Source organism: Chiroxiphia lanceolata, chromosome 1 (genome assembly GCF_009829145.1).
Source record: "Chiroxiphia lanceolata isolate bChiLan1 chromosome 1, bChiLan1.pri, whole genome shotgun sequence".
Classification (NCBI taxonomy): Eukaryota; Metazoa; Chordata; class Aves; order Passeriformes; family Pipridae; genus Chiroxiphia; species Chiroxiphia lanceolata.
The window spans coordinates 149,641,621-149,656,056 of NC_045637.1; the positions used below are offsets into that span (position 1 = coordinate 149,641,621).

At 40.0% G+C, this 14,436-nt stretch overlaps 1 protein-coding gene across 7 annotated transcripts in view; it reads left to right on the forward strand.

Moving 5' to 3' along the window:
- Nucleotides 1-11,327, forward strand: part of PRKAG2 (protein kinase AMP-activated non-catalytic subunit gamma 2) — a 211,618-nt gene extending 200,291 nt beyond the window's left edge. For all 7 annotated transcript variants that reach the window (XM_032675097.1, XM_032675117.1, XM_032675106.1 and 4 more), the window contains 6 exons: nucleotides 1,076-1,202; nucleotides 1,909-2,074; nucleotides 2,405-2,442; nucleotides 5,208-5,354; nucleotides 7,374-7,467; nucleotides 10,210-11,327. In XM_032675097.1, the coding sequence (XP_032530988.1) occupies nucleotides 1,076-1,202; nucleotides 1,909-2,074; nucleotides 2,405-2,442; nucleotides 5,208-5,354; nucleotides 7,374-7,467; nucleotides 10,210-10,241 (604 nt within the window). In that variant the 3' untranslated portion in view covers nucleotides 10,242-11,327. The remainder of the gene's footprint in view (nucleotides 1-1,075; nucleotides 1,203-1,908; nucleotides 2,075-2,404; nucleotides 2,443-5,207; nucleotides 5,355-7,373; nucleotides 7,468-10,209) is intronic.
- Nucleotides 11,328-14,436: the final 3,109 nt, after the last annotated feature.

The following is a 14,436-nucleotide window of genomic DNA, read 5'->3' on the forward strand; positions in this document are numbered from 1 at the left end:
TTTCAGCTGTCTTGTTCTCAGCAATCACAGGAATTGAAGACTTAAAAGTACTTTTCAAGGCAAGTAACTTTCCTTAACTGAAGGAAAGACAATATCTTTGTGGTTTGTTCTGCTCTACTGCAAGGTTGTGTTTCTTAAAATATAAATGACTTTCCTTTTCTTCTTGATGAAAGTTGAAAGAAATTCTTTTTAAACTGTCATTATGCCTTATTTACTAAATGTAACTTGAGAGAGAGCTTTGGTTCATCGCTTATGTCTTGAGTGCTACTTAATCCCTGAAGTGGAAGGTGAAGTTCTGGTTCTTGCTTTCAGTTTGTGGACTAGTCTACTGATTATCTCAGAGGTAATGATGTGCTGTATCTTCAGCAGAATTAAGTCACAAATGAGTCATTCAGTTAAGTAGTAGAGGATGTAGTTTGAAAGGTAGCTGGTTGCAAAGAATATTGTGAAGACAGCAAAATAGTACAATTGTTTTCAGTCCAAGGTGCAGCAAGAGAAGTCTTGCAATGAAGAAGATGCAGTAAGACATTTATAAAAGATTGAGGTGCATTAATGACAAGACCTCTTTATTTTTCACTGTTTGTCTCAAAAATACCCACTCTGAGTGCTGGGATACTGCGGGCACAGCACTTGCTGCAAAAACAGTTTGCACATGTGAAGAAGTCTTTCCACTATACTTTGTACCACAAAAAATCAATTTCCATCACATTTTCTAACTGGTTTTAGGTGTCCATGAGCATGTTGTTATTGACGTGTTTTACCATCTGCAAAAGTTAATTTGAAATCCCTTAACTTCTGTTTTCTGTAACATTATAGATAATGCAAATAATTGCTCATCACATGGGCTTCATGGGGGTTTGTAAACATATATTAATAATCTGTAATATTTATACATTTGTAAATATATATTTCCATTGCATTTACATTTTTATATATATACCTATATGTTTATATTTATATTTATATAAAATATTTGTATATTTATAAATATATAGAAATGTATATATATATATCACTTGGCATTGCTCATTGTCAGCTAGAAATCATTAAAAAAATAAAATGTTTTTCTCCTCAGCCTTTTTGATGCTGTATATTCGTTGATCAAAAACAAAATCCACAGATTGCCAGTTATAGATCCAGTCAGTGGAAATGCACTTTATATACTTACCCATAAAAGAATCCTCAAGTTCCTCCAGCTTTTTGTAAGTATTTCGAGCTATGCTGTACTTAATTGATTCTCCCCCAGTAGACATCTAATATAATTAAGTAATTTAAATCCTAGTGCAGAAACTTCTTGATAAACTTCCCTATTCATTGTGCCCATGCATATCTTTTCTTGATAACAGAGAAATTAGAGAAATTAAAGATTGATGCAGGACCTGTGCTTTATCTTTACTTTGTTTTAACCCTTTAATAAAACCTGAACACCAAGGACTTGTCTATTGGAGTAACTTGCTGTCCTTTCTGGAACATCTTCTCGGCTTCAGAACCTTCTTTACATGAAAAGAAGATTTAACTGTCTCCCAGAGATGAGATTGTCATTACTCCCTGTAGTAGTGTTAGTCACAGGAATGAACAGGAGGCCAAACAGAGTGAGGAGAGTTCAGAATAAACATTCAGCTTGATATTGTGTTGCCTCCTTTCTCCAGTTTTAGTGGGAATGCCACAGCTTAGGATCTAGTTTTTTAGCGATGGATTATTACTAGAAAAAATAAGCAAAAAACTTAGTTGCATACTCTTAATTTAGAGCTGCTTTGAACAGAAACTCTGAGGTCAGAGCTTGTTTGAGCTTTACATTAATCTGGTAGCAGGTTCCTGCAGTGATCTGTAACCATCACTTGGAGTCTGCAGATGGATGAGTGAACACAGACAACTACACTGTAAACACATTCCTTCTGACTTCCCTAGATGTCAGAGATGCCAAAGCCTGCCTTTATGAAGAAGAATCTGGATGAACTTGGGATAGGAACTTATCACAACATTGCCTTCATACATCCAGACACTCCTATCATTAAAGCCTTGAATATATTTGTAGACAGAAGGATATCGGCGTTACCTGTTGTGGATGAGTCAGGTGTGTGGTCGGTCTCCTGTGCACAGGTGTGGTAAAATAAATCGTGCTGAACCCTGGGCTGGTGTTAGGGTGGGGGGAGAGGACAGGAAAGAGTAAAAAAAAAAGTGATCAAAAAGGCATGGGGGAAGAATGGGTATATAAAGAAATACTTATGCAAGACGTAGGTTGATAGTCTTGGAAGAACCTCGTCGTTCAGTAGATTGTTTGTTGGGGGTTTTTTCCCAGTCTTTTTCTGTGTAATTATAACGTAACAAATCAAAGCAGGAAGCAAGAAAACTGATTTTGCATTTTAAGCACTTTGTCAACTTTTGGTTTTCTTTTTTTCTTTAGGAAAAGTTGTAGATATTTATTCCAAATTTGATGTAATAGTAAGTATATCTCTTAAATTCTATTAAATATTTTATATGCAGTAAGCAATTGCAAATGAATTTGTTAATACGACAGTTTTGGTTATTTTGTTCCTTAGGCTGTAGTTAGCAAACTGAATGAAACAGATTCAGTTCACCCTGCACAGCATTTTTTTAATTCCTACTCTTTATTTAAGTTATTCTTAGTAATACTATTTACAGAGAAGCATCTACTGTTCTGGATGTTACCCAAAATTAGATCTGGCTGTACTCTTACAAAAAGAGGGCATAATCCAGAGAAGGGAATCAAAGCTGAGGAAAGGGCTGGAAGGAGTGTCCTACAAGGAATGGCTGAGGACTCCAGGTTTGTCTAGTGAGGATAAAAGGAGCTGAGGGGCAACGACCTCATTGCTCTTGTGGCTTCCTGAGGAAGGGGAGTGGAGAGTGAGGTGCTGATCTCATTTCTCTGGTATCCAGTGACAGGACATGTGGGAATGGTTCAGAGCTGCACCAGAGGAGGTTTAGGTTGGCCATTAGGAAGCATTTCTTTACCAAGAGGGTGGTTGAACACTGGGAGAGGTTTCCTAGAGGGGTGGTCAATGCCCCAATCCTATCAATGTTTAAGAGGCCTTGGGACTTAATAATATGCTTCAGCTTTTGATCCTCCCTGGAGTGTCAGACCATTGGATCAGAGGGTCGTTGTAGGTCCCTTACAACTGTTCTGTTCTTTTTATGTTTGTTTCTATTTTTGAACAAGGATTTTCTTTTTCCAGCTGCTGCCATTCCACAGCCTGTTTTCAAAGAGAATGCAGATTTCTCTGTGCAGTTTGAGCACTTTGCCCAGCTTGACTTTCTCAGTGAGCTAAAAGCTACTTGGCCCACTCCTTTGTGGGTCTCTGACTGCAGAGCGTTGCATCTGTATTGCTTCTGGTTTAGATCTAATCCAGGACTCTGTTTCTGGCTTTCCCTCAGTACTGCAGCAGCATAGTCAGATTCATGCCATGGTTTGCCAACCTTGGAGAGCAGGAGCTCCTCTATTGTCATGGCTTTCGGAAACTTGAAAAATATATTTATTTCTCCTTTACCCCTGTCCCCTCCCATCTGTATGCACCTGCCTTGTAATTGCAGCATCTGACAGCTACGTTAGTTTTTAGGGATTTCAGTGCCCAGGTTGCTTATTCCACCAACCAGCTGAGCTAATGAAGAATCCAGATGTTTGAAACGCTGCCTAGAATGCCTTCAGTAATATGGACAATAGTCCCAAATGGAAATGCTTTAAGCTTATAAATATCTCTGGCTGCAAACGGTGCTCTTAATACTGAAAACTTCGTGATGTCACTGCTCTTGCCTGTCATTTCTTGGCATTTGTCTTTGTTCTTTGGGATTCTCTGCTGTGTAAGATCCTGTTCTGCCATAAAAGCTGGTCAGGGAATAGGCAGTAGCTGTAGAGAGGACAATCTGACATATCAAAGACAATGAAATTTCACAGTTGGTGGGTTCAGCGTTTCAGTTTATTTTGTAACTGTGTTAGACTTCGAGGGAGGACATGTTTCCTTTATTTCCCATTCTTTTTCAGAAAGACACCAAAAGTAAGAGGGCTCCTTCTTTTCTCATTTTAAGTTATGAGGCAACAAAAATTAATAGGATTTTTAGATATGTTGGATCATTTCTTTGGAAGAAATGTGTTTAGGGATCAGGAAAAAAAACCCCACGCTACAAAACAGCTTTATATTACACTAGTTATTGTATTTAGGGTAACTTCAGTTTGCAGAGGCTTTTTAAGTTTTCCCAATGTCCTTCATTAGGACTTAGTTAAATGAGTTAACCAAAACTGCTTTTATCTTCATGGGCATCTCAAACCTGTCTTGTCACGCTCAGTGTAATTCAATCAAGAAATTTGACCAATCGCAGTATATTCTAGCCAAAAATTAATTCAATTTTATTGCTTGGTCCAGTGTTTTCATTTTAAAGGTCTCTCTTTGTTCTTCCTCCAATGCCTCAGTAGCAAAATCAGTAGACCAGGGTGTGCCAACGGTAGCAAAATACCACTAGGGTCTCACCTACACAGAAAGCTTTTGCAGGTCTGGACAGAGTTCTCTCACTGCAGGCATGGTCCTGTTCTTAAAATGAGAGTTGAGAATGTCAGCTTTCAGGTTCTTTTAACCTCTTACTTTTAGTGGTGGTGATGGGTTTTCATTTATATTATTCTTATAGTACTTATTAAAATACACCCAGGCACACAAATTGTCATCGAGTGACAGTGCCAGCTGAGTCCAGGAGAGGGAGTTTGAGCCCGTAAATTAGAAAGGTGAAGAATTAATTTGCTCTCTTAGATGTCAGTCACTAAGATCTACGCTCTGGTGTTCAGAGCAGTTGGTATCTTCCCCTGTCCTGTGAAGAATAAGCAACAAGACCTGCCTGTATATTCTGTGTAGTCTAAAATCTAAAAAGCTTCACCTTTACATTTTCTACTCGTGGCAGAAGCAGGGTGAGTGACACCAAGCCAAAGATCAGAGAGCAAAGTAGGGAGATTTTCATTGGCCTAACGGATATCACCAAAGAGTTTTATCAATTAATGCAGTCTGTCATACGTTGTTTACCATAATTGCATGCTTGACAGTTCCCAGAAACTGAAGCCGAAAAGCGTCTGCTTTGTGTAATATATGACTTGGAATAGACTCAATTTACTTTGGAAATGTGTATCTACTTGACGCCAAAATATTTACTGAGTACTTTATTACTAAGTGCTGAGGTGCCTGATGGGCCTTGGGTTTGTTTTTTTCCAGAATCTTGCTGCTGAAAAAACGTATAATAACCTAGATATCACGGTGACACAAGCCCTACAGCACCGCTCTCAGTATTTTGAAGGTGTTGTAAAGTGTAGTATGCTGGAAACACTGGAGACCATTGTGGATAGAATAGTGAAGGCTGAGGTGAGTCCCTTCACTAGAAGTTAAAAGTTGTATTACTAAACTAATAAATAGTAAAAATTTATCCTTCCTAAATTGTTATGATTACCGGTGAAAGTTGGTTTTTTTAATAACTGCATGTGTTAGATGTCAGTTTGCTTTACAGACTTAGATTGCTTTACAGACTCAGATGCCTATGGGGATGTGCAAAGTATTTTACGGTGTATCTGTAATAATATTCAGCTATTTGCATTTCTTTTTTTACATTACCTGAACTGAATGCAAAGCGTTTTTTGAAGGAAACAAGTTTCTTCCAACCCTGCCATAAGTTTTGCAGACGAATAATGTGTTAAACTCCAGTTTATAGCTTGGCTCTGGGAATTTGTTGGGTACAATTAGTTGATGCATATGGAATCCTGAACTTCTCTCATGGAAATGCTATGAAACAGGTCCAGAATATAAATGCTTGTAAGAAATCTTCGGTAACTCCTCTTTTTAACTATTTATCTGTGCTATCCACTCTTTTGGTGCTGTTTATCTTTCTGGTTACTACTGGAAACTTTCTTATTCATGGAGGTGAATGAGTATATGGGTCTTCCTCCCCTGTATTACCAGTTTCAGTTGCCTCTGAGATGTCATCAGCAATATTTATGTACTTTAAGTTCTTCAATTACAAGATTTGTTTATTTTTCCATCTTCAGGGCTGTAACCAGACATATAATTGATATGAGGAAAACTTCCACTTTGTTACAGCCACTTAGAACCTCCATTAGGCAATTTTTACTTGTAGCTTTCTGCATTTGTTTGAGCTTCCTCCTGAAAGGGAATAATTTTAGCTTTGCTGATATACAGATTTCAATTTTGGATTATTTTATTACTATCTTAAGAAGCTTTAGATGTTTGGGTTTGAAGAACAACTCCTACCCTCTGGTTCAGTCTAAACACAGTGAAGCTACATGTAAAAATGAGTCAGTCAAAACTACAAGCTATTTTTAGCTGCCAGACAAATGCTTGGTCTTACTGGAAATTAAAGAAATTAAACAATTACATTGTCCATTTTTCTTGAATTCATTACACCAAGAGAGGAATAAAATTATTAAATACATGCATATACAAAAATTAATAAATGCATCTACAATATCACCAACTTTATCAAAAAAGAAAACACAATAATATTTTCTCTCAGCTTAATAGTGGAGAGAGATAATTCACTTGGGTAACAGGAAACATGTAGTAGGCTCTCAAGTTCAGACTTTTTTTAGGATCTCTTACTTAGGAGCTGGTTCAGCTGTGATGTTTAAGTTGTACAACAATGTCCCCAGTTGCAGCAGGCTCTGGTGCCAGGACTGGGATTAGGGCACTCTCCTGGTTCTGCAGTGGCCTTTCACTGCTGTGGCCTGTTCTCAGGATAAGCCTCAGGATACAGGAGTATCCACCTACTTTCTCTACACTTGGGACAGAAGTTTTGTCACAATCTGTTGAAAATAAATTCCTTTAAAACCAGTCTAGCTCTCAGTTTCAATTGTGTAGCCCTATGAGAAAAGTTCAGTTTAAACCAACTCAGACATGTCAAAATACAACAAATTTTAGTGCTGTGCCTCTCTCTACTGAGAAAGACAGAAACTATTTTTCAGAAGGAAGCCTCATTTTATTACTGTATCTTATTTTTTGAGATCACAGGCTGAGTTGGGTTGAGCCTGTAAGCTGGGGAAAAGTGCTTGATGAGAGTGCCACTTTTTGAGAACAGAAGTGTTTTCAAGACCTAGATCTTGACTTACCTGTCAGTTTATCTGATTTTGTTTCCATGTGATGCAGCTGTGTGCTTTTTAAACATGCACTGTTTTCATTTATGTAGGGCAAGCATGTTTGTGTTGCCAGGAGGGAATTGGTATTGCTAACATTTTGAACCATTTGGGGTTGTTTTTTTTTCTACTTGTCTTCCTACTGCTTTACTTTAGTTGGGTTGTTGTTGTTGTTTTTGTTTGCTTTGGCTATTACTTTAAGTCAGGTACATGTATCTCAAGCTCTCTTCCCTGCTGGCAGGTTCATCGTCTGGTGGTAGTGAATGAAGCTGATAGCATTGTGGGTATCATCTCCCTTTCTGACATCCTACAGGCTTTGGTACTCACACCTGCAGGTATGGATCTATCTGCCCTCTGACCTTTGCCACAAGGCTTTGGTAGTGTGGACACCCTGCTGGCTTTAATTTATTTGATGAAGACATTGATCTTCAACTTCTGTAACTGTTGTGTCATAGTTCTTAAATACATTAATGATTTCTCTTCAGGAAAAAGCTGTATTAACTGTCAGTTTCCTGCTCACTGAGGAGGGCATGCAGAAGCTTTATGAATGTCACTGTTGTTCATCTATCTTCTTTTTAGAGGAAAAAAAAAAAGGTCTTGATTAATGTTTTAACAGGATGAAGTTGAAATATATTAGGAAGAAATTCTTTACTGTGAGTGTGGTGAGGCCCTGGCACAGGTTTCCCACAGAAGCTGTGGATGCTCCATCCCTGGAAGTGTTCAAGGCCAGGTTGGACGGGGCTCTGAGCAGCATGGTCTGGTGGAAGGTGTCTCTGCCCATGGCAGGGGGTTGGAACTGGATGATATTTAAGGCCCTTTGCAACCCAGGCCGTTCTGTGACTCCATGATTCCATGATACAGACAATATCTTCAACAGGGTGCCTTCCCCACCTTCCTGAGTTTCTGTACTCTGGCCAAGTGCTCCTTGTGTGGATGCAGCCGTGCTTTCCATGAACTGCAAAAACACCCCCTCAGAGCCCTTCAGTTGTCCAGCTGTGCTGGGTGGTTTGGTTGGCTCAACTTGGGGCAGAGATACAGGTTTATTTCTGCTACTTTTATCTTGGTTGTGGGGGGCTCATTTAGTTGGTTTTTGTTTGGGTTTGGTTTGAAGTTTTGCCCGAGCTCCTAACCTGCTTTATGTTCTTAATTGTAACTTCACTTTGGCCACATAATGACTTCAGTGTCACAGGAACTAAAGCAAAGCCATCTTTTGGCTTTGTGAGGAAGACAGAAAATGTCTTGAGGATTACCATTTTGGTTCAAAAAAAAAATCAGACTAAATAAATGGAGCTGTATATGTCCTTCAAATAAGAAAGTCTGAATGTGAGCTTAACTGGGATCTCTTATCTGCCCTGGTGGATAACATAATTATGTTAAAGTGTTTTTTCTCTGTAGGTTTAGAAGAAAAAAAAGCTAATGTAGCTTGTTAAATAGTAAGATTTTTCCTCTGAAAAGAAGTAATTACTTACACTGCTGGAGGTATTATGTCAGTGCATTTGCTTTCTTTTAATAACCTCAGAGAGCAAGTAACCCAGCTCTCTGTGAAAGGTACAGACGAGGATGAGAAATCAGCCCAAAGGTTCTGGATCAAATGGAATCATGTCCTAGAGAGAGAATGGAGGGGTGTCTGTCTCTCCAAGAGGGAGATATAAAGACAGGCAGCTGGTGCTTCTCCAGGCAGAGAAGGGAGTTTCCTCCATGACTGAAGGGCAGAAGGATCCAAGGAGAGTCGAACTTAATTAGAGCAAAAATTAGGCAGAAAAGATGCATCTGGATATTGACAAACAAGAAGCTTTGTTATACTGGAATTACATGGACATCTACATTGCAACTCTGAACTGATGTAGAAGTGCTCTGTAGTTAATTGAAAAGGACAGTTCCTGCTCCCAGACTGTGAGCTGTGCACTGCTGGTGTTAACAGGTGGCAGCACCACACTCTGAGATCTCTGTGAGCTGCTGTGACTCATTGATCCAACAGGAAACTGAGCCAGCAAAAAAAGCTGCAGTTTTGTCAGCTTGGCACCCTGAGCTGGCTCACAGAACAGTCTGGTATGGGGGTACTGCACAGGGGTTAGAACAACAGAGAGGGCAGGGTTATGCCATGGAAGAGATAAGGTGAGGGAAGGCATTTTTTGGGAGCAGGTAGGTGTTAGATTGCGTTTCCACTGGCAACTGCTCAATTTTAGACTAGGATTTGTCTAATGAAGAGAGGATGTCTGCAATGTAAATCTAGTTTTTGGAGTTTGGAGTGTGATTTAGCTCTTAGAGTGGATGTGTAAGCATACCTGATAAATCATGCCCTAAAAGCGTTAATTTCTCTTCAGAGACTGGAAAGGAAAATTTATTGGCTGGCAGGAATTTAGACCAGCCTATGTTAGGGAAAAAAAATTACCAGTTGTGATGTGAAAACTGGATGTATTTAATGAATCTTTCAGTGTTTGATTATACATTACAAGTAGCAAGTCCAAGTTGCTGGCAAGAAATTCTTGCTCTCTAGAGTTGGATGCTGAAGCCAAGCTCACCATGGGGTTCAGTCATTGCCCAGCATGGTTTGAGTACCTGGGGAAGAGGTGAGGTGCTGTACATTCCTGGATCCCTGCTGTCAGCAAAATCTGCCTCTGAGCCAGGAAAAATGGGCCCATCAACACAGTGTACTCAAACTGAATTGTTATACAGTTTATGCTCAAGCAGGGCTTCATTTTTTTAGGGCTATTATGGTGATAAGCTTGGCTCTAAGCTGAGGGACAGGTTTGGGCTGTGGCTTTTTCTTTGGGGGGTTTTAAACTATTTTTTTTTGTGCTGGGGAGAGTCTTCAAATGCACTTGGAGTCACTTCTCAGAAGAGTTACTTGGACTTACCAATGAAGTCAGAAGCAATGACGGTCTGAAGGCCTTCCTGGCTCTGTTTCGTGTTGGCATTCAGCAATCCTGCAGTATATTCTTTTTATAAATGGTACATCCAGGCTTAAGATTTTGGTGACATGGAAAGTTCCAGCATTTGGGATGAGCAGTGCTTTTCCATAAGCCCCATGCTATGAGCCAAAGGAAGTCACACCTGCTTTCCTCTTCTGTTCACAGGTGCCAAACAGAAGGAGAACGAGAGCGAATGACTGCTGTGAATGTACACGTTTGTAGGAGAACTTGAACAAAGTTTCTGGGTCAAGTTTGTCTCAAGAGCAGTGACTGCAATAGAACAGAGCAGGATGGTTGAGAATGTGTGTTGGGACTTAGTGACGGATGATGAGTCTCTTCCCCCAGTGATGTCGCAAAAAAAAAAAGCAGCATGACAAAAGCTTATGTTAAAATGTAGGCTCGTATTTCAAAATGTCTTCAAAACATTTGCTGGAAGACTTCACATGATGTCCTTCATTAAAATGCACTGTATTCTGAAACTTTTTCATTTTGTATTTGACAGAAGTCACTGGTCAGCAATGGATATATGTGGCATAAGGCAAGTGTATGGCATATTCATATCATAGTGCCTTATGTCAAAATACAGCAATATGTCATCACTGTTGCCCATCACTGTCAAAGGAAGTGTTGTGCTAAACGAGACACTGTATTTGAATGTGAAAGTCTTTAAACCTAAAACCAAATCAGTTTCAGTTCTCATTAGATTTGTCATAAAAGCTGTAATTTGGGTATCGGTAGACTTCTTTAAAACTTCAATGACAGTTTTGTGTTCAATGTTGCATTCTGAACTGAAATGTAAAACAAGACTGATTTAAAAACAGCTTTATTTATTTTTACTTTCATGACAATTTTTTACACATCTTTGGTGGATAGCTAAAATTTCACCATATCCATTAATAAACTGTTGATTGTTATACAAACAAGTGGGAGATTTTTCTCATTATTTAAAACTTCAGAGTTGCAGAAGCTGTGGCCTGTTGATCAGTCCGTGTTACTTGAGCTGAGGATTTCAGAAGCATGGATTGAAAGTGATCTGTACTGTCATACACAGGCACCACGGAGGAAATGAGGTGCCAGAGGACAATATTTTCATCTGTATTAAAGTGTAAAATGATGTTTGTACAACAAAAACCCGAAACTTTTTATTGTATATGATCTGTACAGAAGCGGAGGAATGAGGAGAGCTGTGGGGTATTTGCTAATGTAAATGTACTGTAAAGTTTGAAGATGAGACTTTTATAACTGTAGATTCTTGTAGATGGAAGAAATTAAACCCTACAACATCAGTTTGGTTTTAGCAGTTCGTGCCAAGTTCTTTCACATGTGTAAATGTACGTGCATTTTGATTAGTGTAAACTATTAGAGGCACTCCTATTTTCCCTGGACTTTAAAGTTGGCTTATGCTAAATGGAGTAATGCAGGCAGGACTTTTGTACTGTGTTTCCACCCTGAATACTGCAATGGAATAATGCAGTAAATGGATTCATTATTTTTCCATTTATAAACATTGAGGTAAAACGTGAACTGTTTTCAGTTTGCTTATAAAATGTGAGGGTTTTAGTAGTAATGAAAAACTTTCTTTAGAACTATTTCCCTTTCCTATAAGTACTTTAATTTTGAACTAAATGTGAAAAATTTCTTCTTGCAGGTACCTTTCATGTCTAAAAACACTCCTGTAGTACACAATGGAAATTGTTGACTTAATCTCACTTTCTTTCTCTGTGAAAAACATTGTCAAGTCTCCTCTAGCACCTTTTCTGACTGGGTAAATATTGACTCTGTTCCCTGCAATTCCTGATGGTACTGAATTGGAATAGCTGCTTTGGCCCAAGAGCAGCGACCTCGGGGTCTGGTGCTGTGGTTGCTGCCATCAGAGCTGACATCAGCACATCTCTGATTATCCTTGTGTGGGAGATGGAGTGATTGGAACTAAAAATAGTGGCTCTTGTTCTTCCTAGGGTGTGTGGAGGGGATAATTTGTGGTAGATAACTGATTAAGGGTAAGTGGGCAGCAGGGCTCCCTGCAAACGCCACACAAACCACGTAAAAAGCCAGGATACAGCCCCAGCACAGGCACTGTAGCATCCTCTGGGAGCTGGGAGGGCAGGGAGTTGCCTAAATGGATCGTGAGATCTCTCTATCACTTATTTGCATGAGCATATTCTTCAGCCCTGTATTCAAGGTATTTTTGAAGATAAGGGTTGAACAGCTGGTAGCTACTTGGTTTTATGTATTTTGTAGCACAAAGTCTTCTGGCCCTGTTCCACACAGGCAGCTTTGCATGCAGCAGTAAGCAGAAAGCCAGAATGAATTTGCAGTTTTCAGACAAACATGTACAGACTTCTTATTGCAACGTTATTACAAGTGGTGCTGTTGGCACCTTGTGGACACAGGACTAGCAAAATTACGGACATCAGCCTCCTCGGTGACACAAAACTGTGTTTGGGGAATTTCCACCCTTACCCTCTGGGATTCAGAGCTGAACTCTGCATTTGTGAGGAGCAGAACCGCAGTGTGACCCCACAAGCACGAACAAACAGCGGTGCCATCACAAAGGCACTCGGCTTGTCCTGGCACAAGTGCCGGTGCTGATGCAGGAAACACAGCTAAAGAAAACGTGTCGTTTTTAATACAGATCAGTTTTCTACAGAACTAGAGAAATGCTTGTTCCAGCATAAGGGAGGGGCAGGAGTAAGTAAATGAGGGTAGAGAAAGGAGGGGTGACTCAGCAGTGCTGCTGCATATTCCAGATTAAAGGCACAGCGCAACTAAAGCTTCGGTCCAGGACTCTTCACATGGCTCGTGAGAGGCCCCAGCCATGGAAAAGAGTTAATAAAATGTCATTAAACTCCAGTTCTTGCACATTTTTCCCTCTGGATAGGCAGCAAGCAGTACCTATAGATCTGAGACCACTGAAACAGCTCCAGGTGCTCCCTTTCTTTCCACAGACAGGACCATGCTGCAGATGGAGGTGGCAGAACTGTCCCCCATGACTCCTGAAAGCCTGTTCAATAGGGCAGATGAAGAAATAGATTCTATTTTAACCAGCAGAACTGTAAAACACGTCATCGATTCCTGTGCTTCCCTGTGCATTTCCTTGCCCAGCAAGAGCTGTTTGTGAAAGATAATTATTTTGAAGGGCTCCTTGGTCTGGGAAGGGTTTTTCCCTACTCTGGATATTTTTAACTCTTTAGGTGTAAGAAAATGTTTCTTAGTAGACTTCAGCCCTCAGTATTTTTCAGTATCTAGAGATGCTCTGAAATAACTGAGGAAAAATCACCCTTTGTTGGCATTGATCACTTGACTGACAAAAACACTTTCCTGTTATACTTCTGTAATGCTTCAGTTAAAAGGTCCAAGATCAGACAATATTTGCTGTTTACTGAACTGAACTCCAATCATTGTGTATCCGAGGCCTATTCATCTCCTTTTTCTAAGGAATACTGTTCTGCTGGGAATGTTTGGGTAACACAGAAAGAACCAGCCTCTCTTTGCGAGGCCTGAGCTCTTGTCCTCATGGCAGACAGGAGGAATCTGACTGAAGTGGTTCCAAGACTGCACACTGAGAACACTTCTTACCATTTTCAGAGGGACCATAGGGTAAGTTAGAGTTTTGGTCCAACTAGCAGTGAGACCACGTGTGTTTAATCCTGTCTCACAGCAGGCTCTGTAACTGCTCACACTGAGCTCTCCAGTCAGCTTTAGAATAACCAGTTTACTCCTAAAGTTTCAGTGAACTTTCACCCATATTGAACACTTATTAAGGGTAATTTCCAGAGGAAAATGCCATTCTGAATAATTTAATATTACCCTTGTACCCACATAATGTATTTATGCAAAAAGAATGTTCTGCAGACACTGCTCTTTGCTCTTCACTTCAGGTCTTAATTTAAATGTGGTTTTGAAAGTCACTTTCTTAGTACCCATTTGTTTTCTGGTGGTTGCAGTCAGACCTGTTCCTGCTGAAGTGAATGGGAAAAGGTGACCTGTACTCATACATCAAACTCATTCCTTCAGAAAGTATGGAACGTGTCCCTGCCAGCTGCACACCAGGACCCGTACAGCATCAGTGTCAGTAGCCCCTGTGAACCGAATTTGTTCCTTAATTTGCTTCTACTAACATTTTGCCAGTGGTTCCATCTGGATATTGGAAAGTACGATGATGGAAAAGGCAGGAGGGGCAGGAACAAGTGTAAGGCTGGACTGAATGTACTTTGTAACCTCTGCTGGCCGCAAGGGCTGTGCTGTGCCTGTGGGAGCACGCCCAGCGCAAACACTGGACACACTTCAAAAAACCTCCTCGTGAAGGTCCTGGTTTGCTGAAGGACAGAGCAGGTAATTGTGCTGATAATTGCTGTTACAGGAATTGAAGGTACAAGTCAGAGCTGTTCT